Genomic DNA, 27,840 nt, shown 5'->3' with positions numbered 1-27,840 from the left:
TCTTCTATTTGGTGTACCTCCCCTACAACTCCTGGATAGCTTACAAAGCTTAATTCAGAAATCATTTCCTTTTCCCTAGGGCTACCAAAGTACTAAATGCATTTTTTAACTTTGATCAAATCAGCATCCTACCTAACAGCCTAAGTGTCTGTCTTTCCTGGGATATTGTCTGACCTCTCCCCAGGGTCTGTAAGGAAAGGGACCACATCTTAATTCATTTTTATACCCTCTGGCTATTGGCACTGTGTTTACTTATAGTAAATAAACATTATGATTGCTAACTTCAATAATAGGCATATTCACAGAATGCCTGCCATGTGCCAGTTTGAAAACCTACACTGTCCTTTAATTCTTGCCACACCCTTTGAGGTGGTTATAATGGTAGAGTCTTGACTGTTATCCTGACCTGCTTAACTTTGAAGTGCCCGATCATATTGTATGAACTTTATTTGAAAAGGGGATCAAAAGATGACTTGGAGCCTACTACTACTCAGTGGGATAAATAAGAGTTAGACAAAAGCAACTGAGCCTAATTCAAATCCTAACAGATCCCCTACACTGTGAGCCTCATGACGACAATGGCTATGTCATCCTTGTTAGCACTATTTCCTACTGTATAGCATTGTTTGTCCATAAATATATTTTATTAATGAATCAAGCAATTGATTGAAATAAATTACCGGGTCACATTATCCCTTGTTTAAATCTTCAGTGGCATGCTATCATGCTTACGATAAAATCTGTAAAATTGAACCTGTCCCCTCATGTATTAGTCACAGCAATTACCCCATTCCTGTTATCAACTTCTGTTTCATTTAGCTTTTTGTCTCTGTGCCCAAAAGACCTGAAAAGAACAATTCAGAGGACCAAAGGTTTATTTTGGATCACAGTTTCAGAGGTTCAATCCATGGTCAGCCAACCCTATAGTTCTGTGCTCAAGGTGAGACGAAACATCATCGAGGAAGGGAACAACAAAGGGGGGTGGAGAGAGAGAGAACTTCCATGAACACTCTATACAAGCCCTTTAGAGAAAACTCAATGCCATATGCCCCAGATAAATGCCTGATATGGAGCTACAGAACTTGTTTGTGCAGCTGGATTTCAGTGTTGCTTTGGTCCTATCCCTTCTTTCTGTTTTCTATTTCTCACCTTTGGAATTGAAATGTTTACTCCATGCCATTATATGTTGGAGTTATGTAGCCTGTTTTTCATCTTTACTCTCACAGCTGAGAGTTCATCTTAGAACTTTATACAGTGCGGGAATTGTTGAGATTATAGGGACTCTTGGAAATAGACTGAATATTCTTTTGGTGCAAGGGATGGTACCAGGGATTGATCTCAGGGGCACTCAACCACTGAGCCACATCCCTATCCCTAATTTATATTTTTTATTTAGAGAGAGGGTGTCACTGAGTTGTTTAGCACCTCTCTGTTGCTGAGGCTGGCTTTGAACTCATGATCCTCTGGCCTCAGCCTCTTGAGCCACTGGGATTAGAGGCATGTGCCACCATGCCCAGCTGATTAAATGTACTTTGAATTATAAGATGGGCATGAGCTTTCAGTGGTATGGGGACAGGATGCTATGGTTTAGGTATGAGGTATCCCCCCAAAATTCATGTGTAAGACAAAGCAAGATTTTTGTAGGCAGGTGGGGTGTGGCTGGAGGAAGTAGGTCACTGAAGGTATGCCTTTGAAATTTATATATTGGCCCTAGTGAGCAGAGATCTCTCTCTGCTTTCTGATTGTCATTTCCTGAGCTATGTCCTTCCACCACACCCTTTTTCCATGATATTCTGCCTCACCTCAGTACCAGAGCTGTGGACTGGACTGAACCTCTGAAACTGTGAGCCAAAATAAGCTTTTCCTCTTCTACATTTTCCTTGTTATATCTTCTGGTCATAGCAACAAAAACCTAACTAAAACACCTCACTACCTCACCAGCCACCTCCCTATCACTCTTCCTGTGGTACTTGCATTATACCAATGGGTATCCTTGAGTACATCCTCACATCAGACTGTTTCTTTCAGGCCACAAGCCTATGCAGATACCTGGAGGCTCATCCCACCCTTCTTGTAAATTCTGTGATGTTCCAATGCATCCTTCAATAGATCCTGTTCCCTTATCATATTGGTTCAGAGAACACTTTTAATTAAAGAACTAATTTTAAAATGAACAATGATCTAAGAGAATTTTTTTTTAGTTCAAGGTTGGAAATTAGTAGCTCAATCAAATGATTTATTTTATCCTTACAATTGTGCATGGTAGGAAAGAAGTTTTTCAACAAAGGTCTCCTATGGAACAGACATTTTAGGAACAGACAAAACAGCGTAGGCCTGTTGTTGACTTCTGTGTATGGCCTGAGAAGTGCTATTTCTACATATCCCTCCCAGTAGAAGTTAAATTCTTAAAAATGTGTTTGTTCTTCAAGAAGACCTTAACTTTTGTTTACAGGATTAATGAACTATTACCTCTCTCTTGGAGGTTCACTTCTAGACCTGGATGACGGCTGCTTCTGTTCGGGCCCCATGGCTTGTTGTGAGGGTTCAGCCCCTTTGCTCCTGTCTGGTGGTGCACTGGGAGGAGCAGTGTCCAGGGAGGAGGCAGTGGCTGTGCTCAGGGGAGTCTGAGACCGTGATCGCTCTTGGAGTCGTGCTTTCTTTTCTCTTGGTACCTCAGAACCAGCACCTGTAGCTGTATCACTCAAGGTTCCATCCTGACTAGGCTGCTGCGGGCCGCTTCCAAAGAACCATGCCCCAGATTTGGTTAAGATTTCTTGTTGCTTTCGACATAAATTGCATACCCACATAACCTATTCAAAGAAGAGAGAACAGTATAAATTTCCTATACTGTTTGTAAATAATTTGTTTTCAATACATTAAAATGCATCATACATAGAAAATAAAGGTCTTCATATTTATCATTGCAAATTTCTTGTGGAAATTGTTCTTGCATAAGTCACAGTCAAGTATAGGAATACCTGGACTATAACCCATCTCTAACTAAATTGCCTCCGGAAAACCAGAGTAGAATTTTTCTTTTCACCATCTTTAATTTAATAATTCTGAGATTTTTTAAACCATATATATGTCATATATTAAATGATTGACTCTGAAGTTTCATTTAAATATCGTAGTACACATATCTTCATACACCTTTTCTAATCAATTTATACCTCAGACCATTTTTACTAATTAATCAAAATTTATGTACATAAATCTCAGTATCTCAAATGATTTAAATGTTTTTGTTCTAAAAAATTAGTCATTATTAAATGAAAGAGTGAAAATTATGCATATGGAACAAACAATGATAGGCACAAAAGATGTCAAGTTATATATTTTCTCTAATTTCTTAGTAATAAACTAACCTCAAATTTATTTAAGCTATAAAATGTAATTTCCACACACATAATTACTAAAGAAATAAATCTGAGGTTGGGTTTGTTCATATGTGACCAGTCCAGTGTTAAGTTTCCCCAAGAGAGTTATTTTAAAACAGTGATTTGGAGACATATCCACTGATAACACCACTTACAATAAACGTATATATTTGTTCTCCTATTGGTAACACTTAAAATTACTGTAATAATGAAGACAAAAATCATAAAAAGTGATTAATAATAATAGTAGCAACAACAGCAATAACTAACAGTCGTAGGAGAAAGATAGCCACATCCCTGGAAGCCTTCTCTTTAAATAGAAGATGAACAATTCAGTGCATAAGCCTACATAAAAATAGTTTATGGAATGTGGCTTCAACTTAAAATGTATGCCCAACAAGATTACATTTTGCACAATGTCACCATCTTTTGAGTTCATAAAGTCCTTCAGAAGTCCTGAGTGCTTGAACATGAATGTACCAAGAATAACATTAAAAGGGCAATAGTCTAGGGTCAGGACTCCTGTGAATAGTGACAATGAATTTCCTCTGTCCAGAACTCATGATGGAGACAGGAGTGTGTTTGCTCTTCTTTTTTGTTGTTGTTGTTGTTGTTGTTGCCTCTTTAACTGACAAGACAGTGATAAGAGAGTCTGAAGTTACCTAGCCCAAAAAGATTGGTATGAAACTTTTGTTATTTTACATCAATAAATAGAGAAATTTGCATTTCTTAAATTTATAATAGGCACATTGTCACCAGCTATCAAAAAAGGTCCTTTTATACAGAATATTAAGACATATTTATGATAAATGTGCATTTCTTTTACAAATAGAAAACACAAAAAGAAGATTTATAATTGTAAAGTTTCCAAAAAGGGTTTAAAATAAGTAAAAAGGTAGAAAGCATAATACTATAATAGAAAGACAGAGAAAGGATACTCTTCATTATGTATCTTAATAAGTTCTAGAAAACTGTCACCACAATCTTTTTGCCTCACATTTTTAAGTGTTATAAAAATTAGTTAATAAATTGTTAGTGTCAGATTTGCACAAGTTCTAAATTTTGAATTTCTACAGGAGCAATATAAGTTAAAAATGTTATTAAAGTTAAGTAAAAAATAAATTTTTAAAATTCATTAAATTTTATTTCTGATTTATTCAAAGGATAACAATTACAAGATAAGTTACATCAGAGATGATACTTTAGATAATATTTTTACACATAAATAATAATTTTTACACATTGTTTACTCATTTTCTGTGATGCTTAATTTATTTTATCTATTTTTAGTATTCTGGAAAAATATTGTAGAACTCCAAATTTTTCTCAGCTTATTTCCTTATGTACAACAACAGCTTAAAATCCATATTTTAAAATTATATGTGGAGGCTAATCTTTTCTCAACTTGAAAACAAAATTAACTACAAAGATGTTGAGATGTTTATTTTTTATTAAAATACTACCTCCCAATTTCTATTTTCAGTTACAAAAATTATTCATATTATGAAATTTACCAAATAAATTTAAAGAGGAAATTACTTGCATGAGTTATAAAGTTTAGAGAACTATTTAGATTATGATAGAATATTGTAATATCTTTCATCACAGTTCATATTGAATATGGTGGACATGTACAAAATGAGCCAACTACTTAGAAGTAACACAGTTAAATATGATGATCTTTTCAAATCCAATATTAACTATTATATTTGCAAGGAGCTATAAATAATCAAAAAAATGAGTTGGTAGACATTCTTAGCAGATTTTTTTTAAAAAAAGAGAAAAAAAAGCATAACAATTTCAAACCCGCCACAAAGTGTTATTCATTAAAAACATGTGCACCTTCTAAAGATTGCACCATGCTGGATTATATCCTGATTAAATACCCTGGGATGTGTTCCAAACTAATCTAAACTAAAGGAGGTCTGTGCAATAACTTATCTTAATGCACAGATGTGAAGCAATCAAATACAAACTCAAATGAAGGATTGCTGTGATGTAACATGCTTTCTGAAACTCCATGCCTTCTGAAACTCCATGCCATGCATCAGAATAATGAACAACTGAAACTTTTATTCTGACCTTTTACTCCAGCAACATTTTAAATTCTGTTTTTCACACTTAGTTATTAAGAAATATAATAGACCATTTTATAAAACACACAGGATTTTTTTTTTTACCCTGAGTAATAAGAAGAATTACAACAGTGCCTACAGAGAATTTCGTAGATAAAACCACGAGTTTGGCAGAAAAAAAAAATGACATTCAAATGGAAAACGTACTTTACACTTAATTTCATGTGAAATATTTGCAGACTCAAACAGATCAAAATAAATGTGTCTTAAATTTACTTTTTGTGATAGTACTAGGATGATTAATCACCGTGAGATCTAGAATTCACATATTTTTATTTATTTATTTTTTAATGTGGTGCTGAGGATCCAACCCAGTGCCTCCCATGTGCAAGGCAGGTGCTCATTGAGCTACAGCCCTAGCCCTAGAATTCATATATTAACACAAATGCCCTGCTTATAAAAATCTAGGGTATTTAATATTATAACATAAAAGAAAATATAACTATGTAGGTATTTAAAAAAGACTATTGTGGTTACAATTTCATTTTATACTTTTGCAGATAAAGTTTAAGATTCATTTTAATTTAGTATATTACTTTTAAAAATATTTCAGTACTATTTTGAAAAATGTGAAAAGTGAAAATAGGTAACCTTATAGTTGCTGCATTTTCTGAATACTTTTACTCATTTTCCTTATTTTCTCTCTTCAGAGAAGCACTCACTCCAGCAGAAATGGGGACCAAAGTTATCAAGGTTAAGATTTCACTTTGTTGACAAAAGTGGTTGAGACATTAGATAACAGAATAGATGAAAATGAAGGAGTACTCTTTGGTTCTGGTTGCAGTGTATATGGCAGGGGGGAATCTCCAAATCTGTTGTTCTTGTTGATATTTTGTAGGTTGCTTTTTTTCCCTTTGGAAATTTATAAAATACATCATGTGGATTTACTAAAGCTAAAAATAGACAGGATAGAATGTTTCTGTTTAATAAGTAAAGAACTACAAACCCTGCTTCCACTTTTAGCATTTTAGGGCAATTTTCTATGCAAATTTAAAATAACTACTATTTCCCTGTAACTTTGTATTCTATTTATTTAATATTATAGAATAAATGTTTTCATGTGATTCTAAAACTTCTTAATATCTATAAAATATTCTATAGAGATGATATTTCCTTTACCTTATTTTAAACTGGTTACATTTTCTCATATTAACAAAGAAGTCTGTAGTGGAAAACGGTTGATCAAATCAAACTCAGATTCAAATCGTTTTCATACTTAAGATCATTTTCTTAAAAGAATATACTGTAAAAAAAATGGGGGACTGGGGTTGTGGCTCAGTGGAAGAGTGCTCGCCTAGCAGATGTGAGGCGCTGGGTTAGATCCTTAGCACAACATAAAAATAAATAAATAAAATAAAGGTATTGTGTCCAGCTACAAGTTAAAAACATTTTTTTAAAAAAAAAAATTGGGTAAAATTCTTTATATACCTTAAAGTTTCTTTTGCTATAAATATTATTTAGTAATAATGTTCTTTTTCTATTTTGCAAATTTGCTTTTAAAAAGTGTTGTGCCAAATGGTAACAAAACATGATAATGTCAGTTCTGCATTTTAAAATCATATGATTTAATAATAACCCCAAACCCTATGCTCTCATGACTGTTTCAAATTTTAACTATCAGGGGTTTCATTTAAATAATAGCAAAAAATGTTAAAGAGCCATAAACCCCATTCCCATTTTTTTAAAGATTCTGAAAAAGAGAGATACGAACAAATTTCTAGCTGTTTCCACATGTATGGAAAATGGCAGTAGTGAAAAACAAACAGAGAAAGACCATAGCTTAAACTAGAGTGCTGAGGGTTTTAACCAAGAAGGAAGCCAATCCCAGCAGCTCTCAGAGAACTTGAGATTAGAAATGGCAGCTACTTTGGCAGGCCAGAAGTGAGAAGTAGAACCAAAGGAGACTGTTTAATATCTATTCTTCTTTTCATTTGCAATTCTTCTGTTTTACTTTAGCTCAGAAAATGCTGTGATAAGCATTCTTTGTTATTTTCAAGAACTACTTATAGGGTTGAATACTTAATTTTTTTTTTCCTTGATCCCTCAGAATTTTTTGAAGTATGAAGAGTTAGGGATCTACATTATTATTATTTTTTTTTTAAGAGCTAACAATCTTGACACAATTTAGTGGCCAATCCTTCATTTCATCCCTAACTTGCAAGGAAGAATTTGGTGTCTAAAGTTAAATTGCCTGGGTTCGCCCCTCAGATTCACCATGTGCATGCAATTTACTCAGGCTGATTAGCATTGACATTTCTAGGGCTATGCCATCATCTATTGACTAGGATAGTAATAGTTCCTATCTCACTGATTTGTTTTGAGAATTTAATGAGATAATCCATCCAAATTGCTCAGCACAGTGCCTGAAATTTTGTAAGTGCTTAATTATATATTAATAATATAACACTAATAATTGCTAATGATTGATAATGATAATCATTATTATTCTAATAATCACACCAATAAAATCTTGGAGGGGCTATCAGGATCTTCTGACACCAGTAAGAAAATTAATTTTTTTCCATAGAGATATGAATATATATATGCACTTAATTATCAATTTGATCATATTGATTACAACACTCAAAGTCTTCATCATTTTTATTTGGTTTACACAAATTGACTAATTATGTGTCTCTCACTGCTCATATTTCTGTAAATGTCTGTAAATGATACTTTTTATCATCTTGAATCTGGGCAAGTCATGGCATATTAGAATGAAAACTGAATGATAGTGAAAGGAGCAGGCCATGGTGGAATGTCTGTACTGGAATTCTTTTCTCATTTCTTCTTACTATGCTATCTAGGACAGATGATCTCATCTCTGAGTTTAAGTTTCCTCATTTGTAAAAGAAGTAAAATAAAAATGAAAACAATTTAATATAATCTATGTGAGGACCAAATGAAATAATATACATGAAATTGTATTTGATGAATAAATAAACATTCAATAATATTAATATTATTGACAACATAAACTTTTCTGCTGATATGTCTTCAAACTGAAGGTAAATAAATAATATTTTCATGCAATAGAAAGTGATTCTCTCTGTATTTCTGTTTTGGATGTTTTTGAGTGCCTGTTCCATGCATTGTTTGAGGCACTGGAGTTACCACACTGAATAAAAGTGATAAAATAAAAGTCTGCCTGTGAGTTTATATTCCTATGAAAAAAAAAAAAACAGACAAAACCAAAATGTAGTGGTGAAAATGGGTGGCATGCTCAATGGTGGTGGGTATCAAGGCACACATAAAAAGAGAACAGGCATTGGGTGTTCCATGTGGTGGAGGCGCTCAACTTAAAACTGGTTGGTCACAGAAATTGTTATTTGAGTAAGAGTGCATTACGCAGATACCTAGGAGAAAGCATTTCAGGCTGCCAAAACAGCTAAAGAAAAGGTCCTTCAGGGATATCTTGCCTGGTGGTTTCAAGGAACATTTGGAACACATTAAATGAAGGGTCAAGAAGTATAAAAGTTTCAGACCGAGCAGGTTTTTGTGAGTTTCAACTAAGACTTGTTTTTATGAAGACAGTAATGGGCAGCTGTCCGAAGTCTTTAATCAGAGAATTGACTTGATGTATCTTAGGCTTTAACAAGATGCCTCTGGTTGCTGGAGTGAGAATAAAACGGAGGGAATCAATTGAATTGAATTCCAATATTGCTGTTTTTACTCTCCTTTAGCTCCTCTTTGCCATGTTTCCCCATCCCTTTAAGTTATCTTTTGACTTCATTTTGTTGTTTATTTAGAGCATGGGTCTAAATTGTATTTTTTATTCAACTGACAATCTTTGTGTTTTAATAGCGTCTGAAGATGAATAAACTCTTATTCTCTGTGAGCTGTCTCATCAAAAGCAGGTGCATATACTGCTCACTGGGTCCTCCTAGTGAGGACCTCACTCCATCAAGTCTTAAAACTTGTCTACTCTGTTGATGTTTTCCTCTTGGTAATAACCACGAAAGTATATAAAATAATTAAGACTCTCCTTTCAATGGGAACAATTTGCCTTTGAATCTCTAGTCGCTGCTTTCTCTATTCTCTTTAAAATTTGGCACTTGGGGTTGGGGTTGTGGCTCAGAGGTACAGCGCTCCCTAGCATGGGTGAGGCCCTGGGCTCGATCCTCAGCACCACATAAAACTAAATAAGTAAAATAAAGATATTGTGTCCAACTACAGCTGAATTTTTTTTTTTTTAAAAGAGGCACTTGTTGAACCAACCTAAATTCACACCCTCTCCATTTGCTCACACCTCATTTATTGCTCCCTCCTTGAAATCTGACTCCCATCTCTACAATCATATTTTTCTTTCCCAGACAGTAGTGATCTCTATCAAAGTGACAATTCCATTTATGCACATTTTTCAGCCCTCCCCTTACTGAGTTTTTTGAATATTTGGAATTTGTTACCAGCCCTCCTTTTTGGCAGTCTTCTTTTCTGGTTTTCTTCTTACATCACCTCTTCTCCTATTCCTGGCTGAAATCTTTCTTCCTGACTCTTACTAAAAGTAGATGCTATATAATGGTTCATTCTTTTTTTTTTTTTTTTTACCATGGTTCATTCTTGCTCATCTTTATTTCTTATCAAAGAGGTGCTGTGAGAGGTGTAAAGAGATTCTTAAAACATTTGATCCCAACCCCTTCTGAAACAATATTTTGGAGAAGGCTTATAGAGTACATGGATATTTGTTTAATAAATTATATTCATGCCTACTAGATTTAATACAATATCAGCATTATGAAACATGCAAAGTGGAAATTTAAAATGAGTAGGATAAAAATGTAAATAGAATTTAAATTTTATTTTGCCCCCAAATAGATTACTTTGTAGTATAAACTGCTGATTCTAAAATCATAATCTCTAGTGCAAATATCCAAACCTGTATATTCTGTCATTTACTACATGGATCCATTTGGAAGTCACACAGGCGCTTCACATTTAAAATATACAAAACAGATGTGATCATGCTTTCCCCAAAATGTGCTCTTGTCCTATATTGTTTGTCTCAATTAACAGTGCCACCACCCATAGTAACCCAAGTCATTAATATAAGATTGATCCTAGTCTAATGGTTTTCCTAATATTCCATCAAATCTTCTTAATTCTGGCCAGGTGCAGTGGTGCAAGCCTGTAATCCCAGCAGCTTGGGAGGCTGAGGCAGGAGGATTACAAGTTTGAGGTCAACCTCAGCAACTTAGTGAGGCCCTAAGAACTCATGAGACACTGCTCTCTATAAATAATATAAAAAAGGACTGGAAATGTGATTAAATGGTTCAATCCTTGATATATAAAAAAATTCTTCTTAATTCTGATTCCTGAACATCAAAACTCAAACTTACTCCCCCATATATACTCCCATTGCATTGCCTCAGTAAAGACCACCATCTCTTTCTACAATGATTTCTACAACTGATATCCTGATTTCCTTGCCTATTTTATTGCCTTGAAATAAAACCTCCATATCATTTTCAGATCTTTCAGAAGTTAAAATTGCTTCTTGTATTTCACATAGAATTTAAGTCTTCTGTTTTACACACTATAATTCTTTCCAAATTTTCTGATTATTAACAGCTATTTTTCCACATATACTCTATACTACAGTTTTCTGAACACAATGTCAATGTCAGAGCTATAATATGTGTGTATGTATGTATGTATATATGTATATATACATATATATTATTTTTAGCTTCACCTCATACCCAAATGGATTATATTAATTTTATAACATTTGCATTATTCATTTCTTATACAGTGCTTTATATGTTCATTGATAATATAAAATTTTTATATGGCTATTCTCCCCCAGCCAAGAAATATGCTACATAGAAAATCAACAAAAGTATTTGGTGTATGTATTCAAGATAGTGTTCCTAAAATCTTATATTTTATTTTGCTATTTTTAATGTCTCCTCCTCCTAATTTCAGTGAAAAAATTTAAAAAACAAAATATTACTTATTTATATTTTGTGTTTAGGCAGGCAGGGATATCAAACACTATACTATCATACATAATGGTAGAATTTAGAAACAAAGAATTATTAAATAATGCATATAGCACATTTAAATTTGTAAAATGAATCGTTACAGGAAAGTAATAATAAATGTTTTATTTTGTTTTTCAAAGTGATAGGCATTCTAAAATACTAAATGAATGAACATAATTTAAATTACATATAAATTATCTATGGTAAAAACTATTTTATTTAGGTTTCTGTGTTTCTTCTAGGATGACACTAATACCAGAAATGGGTACATATGGATCTTTTTGAGTCTTTGAACAAATGAAATCCTGCATTTGTGCAGGGCAAGTTCTGGTAAAGAATATATATTGAAAATATCAAGCTGCTCCAATAGCTCAGAATGCTTATTCTTTTAATGTTGAATGGAATATTCACCAGCATAGACTAGAGACTGTCATTTTAAAAATATTACAGATCTGTATCCAAAACAGAAATAAAAGTATTCTAGTGTTTTAAATTAAACAACATTGATCTCCATATGCCAAGGTCAAAGAAAAAGTCACAAGAACAATTAAAACCGGTTTTAATCTGAATTACAGTAAAAATACTGTGATATGCATCTATAACTCTTCTTAGGGATGAAATTATAGCCTTAAATACTCTGTTGCAAAGGAAACAATTATACAACTAATGACCTAATTCTATCTTTAAAAAATAAATTAATGCAAAATAGGTTAAAGAAAAAAATAATAAAGACAAGAAAGATGAGAGTAGAAATAAGTTAAATAGTAATAAAAAATCAATGTAACCAAGAAAAAATCAATGAAACCAGACATTAGCTCTTAAAAGTTATTAATAAAATCGATAAACATACACATTGGCTAATTAAGAAAAATAATCTAATATATAATTATCAAGTGAGTGGACATCACTACAGATGCTAGATTCATTAAAAGAAAAAATAAGGAAACATTACAAACAACTTTAAGCCAATAAATCCAATAACATTGGTTAAATAGAAAAAGTCCTCAAAACTAAAATCATCAAAACTGACACAGAAGGCAAAAGGAAGCCTGGATAGCACTATAATTATTTAAAGAAGTCAAATTCATTATAAAAAGCCCACTTACAGGAAATTCTAGAATCAGTTATCCTCACTGGAAAATTTCCTAAAACATATTTTAAAAGTAAATAAGATCAATATTATGTGAACTTATTGGTTAAAAAAGAGGAACAATGGCTACTTTTACCTTTGAACTCATTTTATAATATCAACATAGCCCTGGTACTAAACTCCTTATACAATAAACCCTGTTGTAAAACAATAAAATAAAACCCACTCTCCTACAAAATCCTTTTGCAAATTAGCAAACTTAATTCAGCACTATGAAACTACCTAAAAACACTACTCCATCATAACAACATAACATTCCTCCTTGCCTAGTGGTATATATCTGGAAATATAAATTAGGTACAAATATATATTATATTTATATGTAGGTATTTCATTTATATACATGAAAAGTATTTGACAAAATCCAAAATCTTTAAATGATAGAAATGCTCACGGAATTAGAGATTAAAAAATATTTAAGAGCATTTCCTCCATATGATATAGAACATCTTTGAAAAACCCACCAACAGCAGTACAATTAATGATAAACGTCAAATGCCTTCCAGCTAAAATCAGAAACAAGGAAATATGTCATCTCTCTACATCTCTATGCACCACTGTAATAGGTATCATGAAATAGAAAGGCAATTTTAGAAACTTTGAAAAACTAGAAAGGGAAAATATTTAATTGTAGAAGTTATGATAGTGTACATAGGAAATTCTAAAGAATCTACAAATGACAACTTATACTAATAAGCAAGTTAATCAACAGCAGGATCCCAAGTCAACATAAAATATCAATTTTATTTCTGTATGCTAACAGCAAACAATTGGAAAGTTAATTTTAATAACATTTATTTAAAAAATTACCAGAATGCTTAATGAAAAATTTGATAAAAAATATATAAGAGCTCTACACTAAAATGTACAAAATACTGCTCTGAGTGCAGTCAAGAAGACTGCTATGGACTAGACTGTGTCCTTTGAAAATTCTATGTTGAGCCCCTAAGGGTGGACTCTAATCCAATAGGATTAATGTACTTACAAAAACTGACATCAGGGAGCCCCCTGCGTCTCCACATGAGCAGAAAGAAAAGGCCATGTGAGGACACAGTGAAAAGGTGGTCAACTACAAGGAACAAAGAGGGTCCACACTGCCCAGCTTGTGGTATTTTGTTATGGCAGCACAAGCAGATGAATACACTGAGCAAATAAATGCAGATATATGCCATGCTCAATGATCAGAAAACTTGGTATTAAAATGCCAGTTCTCCCAGGTAAGAGATACCAAAGGAAATGATTTCATTCCCCTTGGGTGTTGTCCTTATTATATTGTTCTCCTATGGCCCAAGTAACACCATTTCCCACCTTAACCATTCCAGGTCTAAGTGTATTCATTGTCTTACAGCTTCAAACCAATGCAATCCCTGACTGTTTTAAAATGATCTGCTTATACCTTTACTGCCTGTAAGAAGCAAAACTACATTGTGTCTGATGGATGATAACAGCAAAGAGCCTCGAATTATATTGATGATTTTGCATGAAAAATACAATGCATCCATATATAAATCAGTATGCATAATAGGAGGCAATACTACAGGAAGAGACAAAGAGATAAAGATAAGGGGGGAGGTGAAGGGGGTGGGAAGAAAGAGAAACACACCTACAGGAGTTCCAGGTATTGGAGTGGAGTTATAAGATACATATTTCAAAATGTTGTCCAACATGGTCAATAAGTTAGTTGATAAGATGGAGAGTTCAAACAGAGAATCTGAAAGTATATAAAAGAAGCAAATGAAATTCTAAAACTAAAAATTAAATGAACTAAAATATTTAAGAACTCAGCAGATCACTATACTTTCAAATTAGACAAAATAGAAGATAGAATTAGAGAACTGAAATTAGGACAAAGTATACAGGTGGCTGAAGTAGGAAAAGGAAAGATAGTAAAGTACAAAAGAGTGATGATCGTAAGGAGTGAAAAGGTTTAAATATGTATAAATGGCATTCTTGAGAGAATATAGAATATGGAACAGAAGCATCACCTAAGTCACAATTTTTCAAAATTGATTGCTAAGAACAGAATTTTTCTTTCACCTCCAAAATTTACATGCAATCCCTAAACCCCAATGTAATAGTAATTGGAGTAGAGGCCTTTGAGAGAAAATGAGATGAGATCATGTGGGTGAAATCTCCAGAATGGGATTAATGCCCTTATAAAAAGAAGACACCAGAGTCTCCATTTCTTTGGCTGATGAACTTAGGCCATGTTCATTTCTTGGCTATTTGAGGAGTATGGTAACGAACAAGGGAGGACGGTTGTCTCTTCAACATACTGATTCCATTTCCTTTGGATATATACCCAGTAATAGTATTTCTTGGTCATCTGATAGTTTTATTTTTCATTTTCTGAGGAACCTCCATACTGATTTTCATAATGGATACACTAATTTACATTCCCACAAGAAGTTTGCGAGTGTTCTTTTTTTTTTTTTTTTTTCGTATGCTTGTCAATATTTATTAGGTCAATACTTGTTTTGTCTTTTGATAACAGTAATGATTACTGGAGTGAGGTGATATCTCATTGTGGTTTTGATTTGCATTTCCCTCATGATTAGTGTTGTCGGACATTTTTCAGTACCTGTTGGCTATTTGTCTGTCTTTCTTTGAAAAAATGTCTATATGGGTCTATTGTTCATTTCTTAAATGAGTTATTTCAGTCTTTTTGCTGTTGTGTTTTTGGAGTTCCTTATATATTCCAGATATTAACTCCTTGTTGGAAGTTTTACAAGTATTTTTTCTAATTCTGTGGGTTTTCTCTTCATTCTATTGATTCTTTCTTTGGCTGTGCAGAAACATTTTAGTTTGATGTAGTTCTACTTGTTTTTATTTTTATTACCTGTGTTTTTTGGTGTTTAATAATAATAATAAAAAAATATTGCCCAAACCAATGTCAAGGAGATTTTCTCCATTTTCTTATAGGAGTTGTATGGTTTCAAATCTTACACTTAAGTCTTTTATTCAAATTTTAATTTTACTTTGTGTATGGTATAAGGTAAGGATCCAGGTTTTGTTTTTTACATGTTAATAATTCAGTTTTTCAAACACCATTTATTGAAGAGAATATGCTTTCTTCATTGAATATTCCTGGCATCCTTTGACTGTAAGTTCATGAACTTATTTTTGGTCTCTATATTCTATTCCTTTGATCTATGTGTCTGCTTTTATGCCATAACGATACTGTCTTTTGATATAATCTGTCTTTGATTTGAAACCAGCAAGTGTGATGCCCCAAGCCTTGTTCTTCTTGCTCAAAATTCTTTGGTTGTAACTTTTTGTGGTTCCATGTCTGCTTTCCATCCTTCAAAGCCAATCTGGATATAGAGAGTCTCCCATTGGTTTCCCTAGGGTAGTGTTCTGAAGTGCTCAGCTTAGTATGTCTTATCCCAGTCCTTCAAAGTTGAACCAGCTATCTGTGCAAATTACTTGTACTTGTTCTCTGTATAAACATGCTGGGAAACCCATCTGGGGTTTCCATGGGTAAGTTGGTAGGAGGTTCTCAAGTTGAGAAGTTCCAAGAGTCTTGTGGGCAGGTTCCCTAGTTGAGTCCATGGCATGGTAAGCAGACTCTGTAACCTCTTTTCTTGCTTCCCATCCTTCCCAACTACTCAATTTTGCTGAGTACCTCAGTAATCTGGTGAAGCAAGAAAGAACTGGACTTCTTGGGAAGCATCCTACACAGCTGGAGGAGCCAAAAGCTCATGCCCCGTGCTCTTACTTTCTCCTATGAGAAAAATTGCAGGTGAAGAGGTTTCCTGGCACGAAGCTGTGCTGCCACGGGGAAAATATTATGCAGGTAAAATGAAACTGTTCTTCTTACCCGATTCAACATATCTACTCTTGGATTTCTTGTTCCAGCAATGTACTGGAACTTCCCTGGTGGATTCACAAACTTTCAAATAGGTACTTTCATCTGTGATTAGTTGTCAAAATTGATACTATGTAGGAACATGACCATCTTACTGATGTTATTCACTCAACTCGCTAGCTTCTTACTCCTTTGTTATCTTTTCATAGCATACTGTTGGTATATTTTTGCCTTTATACCATTGTTTAGCTTTTGTGCTATTTCTGTTGTTATCAATTAATCAGCACTCCTTGAAATGTGGACTTTTTCATCCTATACATCTAACATCATATGCCCTAGATATACTGATGCTCAGTAAATTTCTGGTGAATTGTTTGCTTCCTTTGCATTTTATAAATGTACCATTAGTACATCCATTGTTTGGTCAGTTGTCAATAAGCACAACATACTTCTTCTTAGGAGAGGCCAAAAATCTCAAGCAAAAGAGAAAAAGGGGAATATTTTGCTTTTTGTAAAACATGTAATTCTTTCTGCAAGTAAATTATCCTCCTCGTGTGCTGTTCCATATAAAGGTGTTCCATATATATATATATATATATATATATATATATTTTTTTTTTTTCTTTCTTTCCAGGAATCAAGTGGTCTGCCAAGCAAAGATAATTCATCTTACAGAATAGCAAAGATATAAAGAAGCAGTATAATCACTTGCATATTCAAGCTAATAATTAATTCTATGTCCTCATTAGGTAAGATTTATGTGCTCATCAGTATCTCCTCTTCATCTTTCATACCTATAGGGCATAAAAACTATGAATTTTTGTTTCTTGTAAATTTCAAATTTTGAACATTTAAAAATACAATCAGAAGTTTCTAAGCAGCATAACTACCTCCCAAAATAAACATGAATACAAGTATTTGTTATACATATCTGGTTTTTCAAAATAACATATTTAAGGAGATACCATTATTAGTCTCTATCTATATTCCTCAGTAACATTTTATCAAATCACTGTAACACAAAATTAACAAATGATCATCAAATGAGGTCTGCTTTCTCTATCCGTCTTCCGAATATTTCCAGAGTTTCCTCTAAGATGTTTTCCCTTGGTATAGCAGGTATAAAAATTCAACTTTGTTTGATTGTAGGTGTGTTGTTGATAGCTTTATCTGATTAGTTATATAATAATATAGGTTTATTTAATTTCATAATGTATTGTGATACATTTATAAATCATTTACTCAATATTTTTGGTGAGAATTTAGAAAAGAGGTGCATAAAAATTCCATTTGTTAATTACTCTATTTTGTTATGAGAATAATATGCTCTTGTGGTTCTTATAAATTTATAGATTTATGAAAGTCTTGGGATGTGGTTCTTATTTCACTTCCCTCAGTGACAGGGTATGCTCTATATGGAGGATAAATATCCTTACTGGTTTGTATAGAAATAAATATATATCCTGATTCATGTCTATAATTTAAAGATGAAAAAATATCAGTGAGTCCAACTCCCTTATTTTGAAGATAAGTAAATTGATTCAGAGGGGTCATGAATTGTACAAGTTTTCACAAGGCAATTAGGAGTTTTTGTAGGGAGGAAATGAAATGAGAAGATATATATATTTTGCCTCCTAATTTAAGATTCTACTAGTGCCATCATCATAAATGATATGATAATATCAAACACAAAAATGTACCTATGCATGTACACACACACATATATGACAGACACTGCACAAGAATAGTATAAATCCAAGGTTGATGACGTAGTTGAGATCAGAGCTACATAAAGGTGTCCTTGAAGAAGTCAGAAAAGCATGTGAACAATTTCTTGAAAAGGAGCACTGCAAAATGGCTAAGAACCAACTCTGTCACTTACCAGTTGCTGTGATCCTGGACAAACTACCCAACTTCATTATGACTCAGTTTCCTTGCTTGTAACGTAAGCATACTCATGACACTTCACACAGAGGTGTGTTGTGGGGATTAAATAAATTAACATTAGTAAAATACTTGGAATATCTGGCACATGGTAAGTGCTATAAAAATAATAAGAAAGTGAAATGGGAAATTTAAAAATGAGCACACTTTCCATCTAACATATGCTATCCTTCCTGAATTTTAGAAAAGCTTTGTCTTGGGCTGGGGTTGTGGCTCAGTGGTACAGCACTTACCTAGCATGCATGAGGCACTGGGTTCTATCCCCAGCATCACATTAAAAAATACTAAATAAAAGTACAAAAAAATGCTAAAAAAAGTTTTGTCTTATATAAGCAGTGGCATATTATTACAGGGGTGGAAGAGAGAAACAGATAAGGGACAAGGAGGAGGAAGAGGAGAAAGGGAAGGAGAGGAAGAAGAAAAATTGGAATGTGGGATAAATTTAAAACTTTTATACCACATCTTTAGACTTTCTATCCAGATTCAACTGGTTACTTTACCCATTAAAACAGAATATATACCTTTCCAACTTTAATTTCTTATGTGTTTTCATAAATCCAAAACAAAAATTATTTTCAAATACATTTACAATTGGTACAAGGTTCTTCTAAACCAAATATAACAAAAATTCTGATTGTAACCATTAGGTTCTTAAAGATTTAAAAGCAGAAAAAGACTTCTAATGGCAATGATACACCTGTCATCCTTCACTTTAGAACACGTGTCCTGAATGTGAGGAAGCCAGTATGAAAGGCAGTCTGGGAGTTGAAATGAAAAGGGGAAAACAAGTTAGACTCAAGAAGACAAAATATGTAAAGAATGAGGAGCAAACAAAGAGAACAGGCAATTACTAAACCTCACATTTTTGTTTCCTTAGTTCCTACAAAACTAGGTTTTGATGTTAGGTCATCTGTAAGTAAACATTTCTAGCTATGCTAGATTGAAAGATTTCTATATGATAAGGACAAAGGAGCCAAATATTCTTGGATATTTTTACTCATAAACATGAGAAAAAATATTCATGTTTCATATTCTAATGTCTTATCTGTGTCCTCACATTTCACAATGACAAATTGAGCACATCCTATATCCTTTACAGTTACCATCTCAAACTCTCACTCTATACAATAAATAATTAAGTATACTTGATTCTTCCTTGTTTATAAACACATATTAGCTACATTTCTGTAATTCAGGACCATTGATGAATTGGTGAGCAGTAATTCTGAGTTATAAACCTTTGCAAATATGAATATATATTTACTAATGACCAACTATTTGAATAAAATCCAAAAGATGCATAATAAATATATCTTATATAGGTTTGGATAAAGATATGCTGCTATAACAATGTAAGTCTGCATCAGCTACTGTAGTGAAAGATACCTGGTAGACAGTCAATCAGTCTCCAGAAAACTGGTGTAGGATATTTATTCTCTGTTAAACCTGACCTTCCCTTCCTCACTTTTCTCTATCCTTTTGATCACCACTTCCATAATCCATTCAGTTTTTTTAATTGCCAAAAACTATATGTGGCTTAGAAATATAACTTTATTCAGTAATGTGGTGTTTGTTGTTGAAATATCATGCTTCTAGCAGAAAAGATGTAGGGTATGAAGATGTTGATGTGTTTATTGTGTTTGAAAATTTATTATGTCACATTTTTCATGGTTTGGGGCCATCCTCTGCTCAAACTGGAGTTTTGATATTCATAGGAAGCACTGAATTTCAACTGAACATCTCCACAGCATGATGGAAGGAAGACTGGCTCATCACTCAGGCTTCAACCCAAGACTCTCTCTCCCTTCCCTCAGAGTCATAACCCACAACAACCTTAAGTTGTGAAGTACTGAACACACTTGTGCATTTCATTGTCACAACCTCTTGACTCCATCCCCATCTGTACCAAGATCTCCTACTCTCTGGAACTGGCCAGTCTTTTCAAATGTATGACCATACAATTGAGACTTCGTAAGCCAACTGTTGTGCTTTGGAATTCCTTTTTGAGACCAGCTAACAAGTAATTAAAACTAGCTGTCTTTTCCTCTACACCATACACTTCAACAATTTCCTATTTTGTTATGCCTCACTAATTGAAACAGTAAAAACACCAATTCCATATTCCTGTTTTCTGAAATGTGTTTTTCTTCTAACAATCCACTGCTAACTCTTTTATCTTAAAAAAGCATACATCTTTCTGCTCATACTCTTGAGATAAACATCATTTTCAAGAGAATTTTATGACTAGCCTACATGTTAGAAATACATGGAAACATGTGTGTGTGTGTGTGTGTGTGTGTGTGTGAGAGAGAGAGAGAGAGAGAGAGAGAGAGAGAAGAAAACCACATCAACACAGCAACCACTATTAACACTATATTCTACACATAATTTTATCCACTACATATTTACCTATCACAATTAGCATAACCATGGTCATCAAAGAACTTGCTGAAATAGCTTGCTAAATAAAATGGTACCACAGAGAAAGTTGTTTGCATAAATTCTCCTATGTCTAATAAATTAATATTAGCCTAGTTTTTACATTCACTTCACATACTAGGTGAAAATCTCCTCCACTAACTCCATATGTATTACTGCTGGTAGCACTGCTTACAAAAATGTCATCCATTTTCAGGGTTTTAGAAAGATTTTATAAAGTGTTCTCCTGCTGTTTATTTCACACCTGCTAACATAATCCTTCCTTTATGGTGTTCTGTTTAGTTACCTTGGAAATGATATCATAAGATGGTAGAAACACATGTCATTGCAAGATGATTCCTGCTTAATTTTAAGCTGGAGTTAACCTCATTTCTATATACATAATGGAAAATGTTATTTGGCAGAGATTTCACACTGAGAGAAGACTGCAACCACTCATAAAAAAAGCTATTTTTTTCTTATTATTGTATATGATCTAGGAGTGAGTCTGACAGATTTCAGAAACACTATATAAATAATTGTCTATTATTCCCAGGAAATGAAAAGTAGTCATAGTACAGACAAGAATTTACTGTCTAACCTGGCAAAATACGTATTGGTTATTTTTAATGTTCTCCTACTTTCTGTCAGAAAATCACTTTAAAATGGTCACAAAGTAACTCATATTTCTCTCTAAAGAATAAAAAATATGTTTTTATTTGAAATTGCACTGTGAGGTAAAACATAGTTTTTGGAGTAGGCATACCTGATTTACTGCTTTTTGAAATACAGTTTATCTCTCTAGGCTTAATTTTCCATATCTACAAAGTAAAGACAATAATGATTAACCTGATGGTGTTTTCTTAACCTGAAAGAGATAATTTATGTTAAGTGGCTAAAACAGAACTTGATATTTACAGGAAGACTGAATTAAATTGATATTTCCTTGACATATATAGTTTACAAAATTTTTTGAATAGTGATTCTCTTATAAAAAAATTAAAATATCCACTAGCAAGTAAGGCAGATGCAGAATGTCACTTTTAATAATTATTTTATAAGCATGTCATAAAATAGTTTATATTTAGATTGTGATTTATTAACATTTCCATTATAAGAATGTTAGAATGTAAAGGAAACTAATAGTCTACTTAATTCAATGCCCACTACTTGTTCACAGTGACAAATTTGATTAACAGCTCAACTAAGGCAAGAACAGGCCACTTTAATTCAAGTCTAGTGATTTTTAATGCTTATGACAAGCTTCCTCTATGCCAAGGTTAGCATACACACATTAAATTCTGAAAAAAATGTATTTTAAAAATATAAAATCAAATAATTTTCCACTACTTTTATGTGTCTATTTTAAATTTTAGAAAATAAGTATGTACTCTCCCATGGGTTGTATAAATTGTGTGATAAAGTTTAAGTAATAAAAAATGTTAAAATATGAGAAAAAATAATTAATATACTCCTCTCTCCCTTTTGAGAGAAATTTCACTGTTTTGAATATTGAAATACTAGCCACCATTCCACATTATCCTTCTCAGGGAAGTATTTTTAATGAGTTCTTTACCTCACAATGCAGTCTCTAAATTTTCAAGGAGACCAATAATAGATTGAAAGATCTTGTAGTCACTTGATTTAAATATACAAAACTTGGAAGTATATTTAGACTTTTTGTGTGAGGGAAGAAGATAGAAAAAATTCATAGCATTAAAAGGCCTTTAGAACTCTCTCTCTCTCTCTCTCTCTCTCTCTCTCTCTCTCTCTCTCTCTTTCTCTCTCTCTTATTGGTGATTGGATACAGGGACACTCTACCACTGAGCTACATGCTCAGATACTTTTATTTTTTATATTTGAGACAGGTCTTACTAAGTTTCCCATGTTGGCCTGATATCTTCCTGTCTTAGCCTATTGAGTGACTAGGATTACAGATGTGCACCACTGCTCCTGGTTAGAATCATTGTCTATTAATGGCAAATTGAGGACCACCACACACTGGTTTGCACTTTGCCACTAGTACAGGGGAAGGGTTTAGTATTTTTCCTTATGTCATCCTTGCCTAAATATTCATAGGCCATATCACTTCTCAATTAACCTTTATTTAACCTCTGTTTATTCAAGGGTGGTTTGAGTAATTTGACAAACTCCATATTAGTGAAGATTGTGAGAAATTATCTACTTCTAGAAGATTTGTGAAAATGTGTATCAAACTATTTTTGGCAAAACTGAAATCTACCCACTCCAAAATACAAGATATTTATGATGCACTACTCCTCACTTGGGTAAGTCGCCAAGGTCCCTTTGCATCAGTGAGAAAGGAAAACATCACTGCTCCAAGTAACCACTTCTCCCTCCTTCTCAGCTTATCCCCCAGTTTTCTTTTCTCAACCTCAAACTCTTGGGAAGACCTTGAAGATTTTACTGAAAAGAATGTCTTTACATGGATATAGCAAAAGAAAGTGTTACTTGAGTATAAATATATAAATGTTGATGTTTCCTAGAGACAGAAATGTCAACATGACCTAAGATGGTCACTAGTCCTGGATAACTGAAGAAGTAAAGTGCAAGTCTACATTTTCACTCCTGGTCTGAATAGCCCTGGACTGACAGGTCCATCAGTACCGGCACAACTAACAGGGTGCTGTCTTCTTGTTTGAGAAATGAAGATGCCTTACCACACAAATTGTGCAAAAAGACATAAATAAGTGTGATAAAGATCTTACAGCACAAAGTTTTAAATAGAATAATCACTCTAGATAGAAATATATAACTATTATGTGACATTCTGTAAAATTGGAATATTTTCTCTTCCTAAAGGTTTGTAACTTCTTCTAGGCGAAATACCAAAGTATTCTTTTTAAAAGATTCTAAATATGCTGAAATACATTAGAAGAATTAGATATTTGAATATCTTTACTCCCCCAACATACACACTGTCCTGCGTCTGTGTAACCCATATAATTTCTGAATTTCACTTGTATTGCCATTATTCAGATAAGCTTATATATAAATGAGAACAACAACATTTCTTGCTGGTAATTTGAAAATAGTTTTTTACAGTAAAGAAAAATTTTTTTGAAAAATGTTGATAGTTCAACTGATTTTTTTAAAATTAAAATGTTGCAACTAAACAACTTTTTACAGTTAGCTTATTCTTAACTGACACATTAAAAGAGGTCTTTACTGTTTATTGTAAATCTCTGATTTCGTTTGTTAAGTCAATAGAGCTATAATTAGTCAGAAATTAGATGACCACAAAATGGGAGGCTGTTCTCTGGACCAATGCTACAGTTACCCTACAAAGTTAAATACCAAGAAATTAACTTGCCATTTTCTTCATGGTGATTTGTTACTACTACCTTATCTAAAATGATGACCTTTGGTTTGTTATAATCTTTGGAATAATATAACGAAAAACATACCTCCTAGATTAATTTGAAAAAGTAAAAAATTGATTTGCATATTTTCTACAAATTTAGTCACTTATTAAAATACTCGTTCACTGAGGGAAATAAATTCTTTTGATACATACTAAAAATAAAGCATTACATAAATTAAAAACTAAAATCTGTAATTTTCCTTTCATGCAAAATACAATAATTATCTTAATCTAGTTCACTAACATTCAACACACATTAAGTGCCCAATAGGAGCCAGGTACTAATGCAGCCTAAGGGAAGCAGAGATCATCATCACAGAGTTTATTTCCTATTTGAAAGAGGCAGAAAATGCCCAGATACACTGACAATACACACCAGGTTAAGTAGCACTATAAGAAACATGAATCAGAATAAAGGGCTAGGGCAGGGCAGGGCAGAAGCAATGAATAGGCAGGGCTCTTCTGGAAGTTTTTAGGGAAGGCCTCTCTGGACAGGAGCTTAAGTGAGCAGAAAAACAAACCATAGGTCAGAGGGATGAAAGAAGGAAGAGTCATTCTAGGAATGGGAAACAGCAAGAGTAAAAGCATATTTGGTTTGTTTGTGACTGGCAAAGAGGTCACTGGGTGCAGAGGGATTATGTGAAGAGAATTACATAAGAGGATGAGATCAAGTTGGGAGAAGGGTTCTGGACGGGAGTTCTCTTTCATAGGGTACTGCTAAAGCCCAAGCCTGCTTCATGTGCATCCTCTCAACACTACTCCATTTAAATGAATGTATAGAGGAGTTTATATCTAGCTATCACAGAACAACCCTGGTCATATGCAATTTCCTGACAATTTAAAAACATGAAAGAATTGTCTGTGATAAATGCACTTCACATATTCATAGATGCTAACAATTTGCCTTTTAAAACAAGCTGTACCAATACCCACTCACAAGCAACTCATGAGAATGACCATTTCTGAAAACCCCAATACTAGGTATTATTAATCTTCTGTATTTTTGCCAATCAGATAGTGGAAGTGATTTTTCAATATTTATTTACAGTTGGTTTTTACTTAGTGAACTTCTTTGCTACTTGTATTCATTATGCAAAAGTTACTAAGAATTGAAGTATGTGCTTGGAAAGGACAAGTTTTATATGCACATTGTATCTCAATTTTTTGGAAGAAATATACTCTTTTGATTTTGTCAAATAAAAATAGATCCTGAATACTTTTGTAGATATATCATAGATATAGTCTCAAAATCTACTCCTTTTGTACTTTATACGCACACAGACTCACAAATGATTTTTGCATTAAGATCATAATACACCTAATTTTTACACAAAACATTGCATCTTAATTTTAGAATAGAAGAGCAAAACAAGAGAACTCTGAAAGAAAATAAGATCAGTAAGTACAGATTGAAAAACATATTTACAAGGTGCATAAAGATGGTAATTTATTTATATACAAAGAATGCTTACATTTAGACAAGAAAAAAACCATCTATAGAAAAGTGAACAAAGGCTATGAATAAGCAATACTTAGAAAATCAAATCCAATGGCTCAAGGCTCAAGTCATGTGAAATAATGCATAAATTTAATAAAAGAAAAATAAATTGAAATAATTTAAAATGTTAATTTATATGAACTATGCTAACAGGAATAAAAAGTATTAGCATTTATTATTGGTGAATATATGAGGAATGTGTACTCTGAGACATTCCTAAAGAATTAAAAAGTGTTTGGAAAACTACTTTGGAGGGAATTCATCCTAGGATATAAAACACTAATAAGGATATAAACACAAGAATATTTACTATAGTTTTGTTCTTAATGAGAAAAAAAAAACTTGAAATAATAAGAACACTGAGTATATTAGGTATATACATATTGGGCTTTGAATTTTTTTTTTAAATATTAAGCCACCTAGCTAAATTTCTCATTGATTTTCATTTTGGCATACAATTCTATGATCAACAAAAAGATTAATCTTTACCTGTTTTTTTCAACTATTATCCTACTTATATTATCTTCTTGTCTCATTAAATTGACAAAATGTACAAAACTAAGTTAAATAATAATCATATCTTAAGTCCTGATTTTATATGGCCTTAATGTTTCTTCTGTAAGAATAATAAATGTTATTACTTTTGAATAAATGTTCCTATTCACATTTGGGAGGCTTTATTATTTTCATAGCTTTCTTAGTGTTTCATTAGAAATTACTGTCAATTTTAGCAAATGTTTTCCAAATAACTATATATTTTATTAAGATTTTCTTATTTATTTTATACTGAATTATAGTGTTAACTATCCTGACAAAAAGTCGCATGTTAATATAATACATGTTAAATGATTATTTTGTTGTGCCAATTGTGGAGTGATTATGCATAAAGGTAAATTCTTTGAATATTTTATGTGCAAAAATGTGTTGATTTTGTACTCACAATTAGGTATAGAACTCGAAACTCTGAAAGGTTTTGTTTGTTTGGGAACACAAAAAATATTGCTCAATTAACTTCTAACACCCTGATTTTCAATTCCTTGTTTTCTTGTCTCTAAACTTTTAAAATTCCCCCTCATCCTCAAATCCTTTTTTGTTTTGTTTTGTTTTTTATATACTAGAAATTGAACCCAGGGGTACTTTACCACTGAGATACATCCCCAGTCCTTTTCATCTTTTATTATGAAGCAGGGTTTCACAAAGTTGCTGAGTCTGGCCTTGAACTTGGAATCCTTCGCCTCATTCTCCTGAGCTAGCTGGAATTACTGATGTGCTCCACTGCACCCCGTTTCCTGAATCCTTTCATGACTCTTCTGTTCATATTTGAAGTAACAAAATTTTTCCAAGGGGTTTCTTTGTGTAAATCTTTTCTCAATAATTATGCTTAATAACTTGGGACTATTTCCCCCTATTTTTATATTTATGTTCCCCAAATTCTGTTTTCTCATGTTCTGGAGCTCCAGAAGAGTGTAGTTAAGCTAATAAGTAACTAACTATAATTAACTAATCAAGCATACTTTCTATTTGTCCTTTTCTCATCATCTAGTGAAAAAGGTCATATTTACCTTAAAGATCACTGATTCAGTGTCTTTTAGAAACAATTGTTGCCAACATATTTTAATTCCTAACTCTTCTTTTTCCTCTCATTGCGTCTTTCCTCTGTAGACTGTTTCTGAGGTCTGCAAATTTCCCTAAAAGTTATCCAACATGCTGCTGAATCACCTCTATTCTTTCTGGGATGAATTTCTTCTGCCATTTTGCAGGGCTCAAGATGACTTCCTAAATATGCCCATCTTGTTGCTAAACAGGCGGGATCACCGTGGGATAGTGGGATAGGTGTAATGAGTGAGTGCATCAGTGACTGGCCTTGCTTTCATGCAGTAGCATAAAGCAGATGTGGGGAATGATGACAACCACCAATCCCTACCCAAACATAAAAACATTTCTCGATTTTTCATTTATCAAAACAAAGCTGGCAGGTTGAAAGCCCTATTGGGTATTCTTCTAATTTGGCTGTTTCACATCTTTTCTTCTCTGTCCGTGTCAGTTTCCTAAATCAAGTTATTTAAGGCCACCTGATTCTCTGACACTGACACTCAGCACCTTCCTACAGTATGTAGGTAAAATTTCTTAGAGTACAG

General features: G+C 33.1%; 1 protein-coding gene across 46 annotated transcripts in view; it reads right to left on the bottom strand.

Annotated features, from left to right (window-relative positions):
- Rims1 (regulating synaptic membrane exocytosis 1) overlaps positions 1-27,840 on the bottom strand; it is a 447,890-nt gene that overhangs the window by 206,862 nt on the left and 213,188 nt on the right. For all 46 annotated transcript variants that reach the window (XM_058578848.1, XM_058578854.1, XM_058578856.1 and 43 more), the window contains one exon: positions 2,470-2,810. In XM_058578848.1, coding sequence (XP_058434831.1) covers positions 2,470-2,810 — 341 coding nt within the window. The remainder of the gene's footprint in view (positions 1-2,469; positions 2,811-27,840) is intronic.

The sequence above is a fragment of the Marmota monax genome, unplaced genomic scaffold (assembly GCF_021218885.2).
Source record: "Marmota monax isolate L192 unplaced genomic scaffold, Marmota_monax_Labrador192_F-V1.1 WCK01_AAM20220418_F8-fsc00091, whole genome shotgun sequence".
Lineage (NCBI taxonomy): Eukaryota > Metazoa > Chordata > Mammalia > Rodentia > Sciuridae > Marmota > Marmota monax.
Note: the sequence above shows the minus strand (reverse complement) of the source record. Positions and strands in the feature narration are given on the sequence as shown.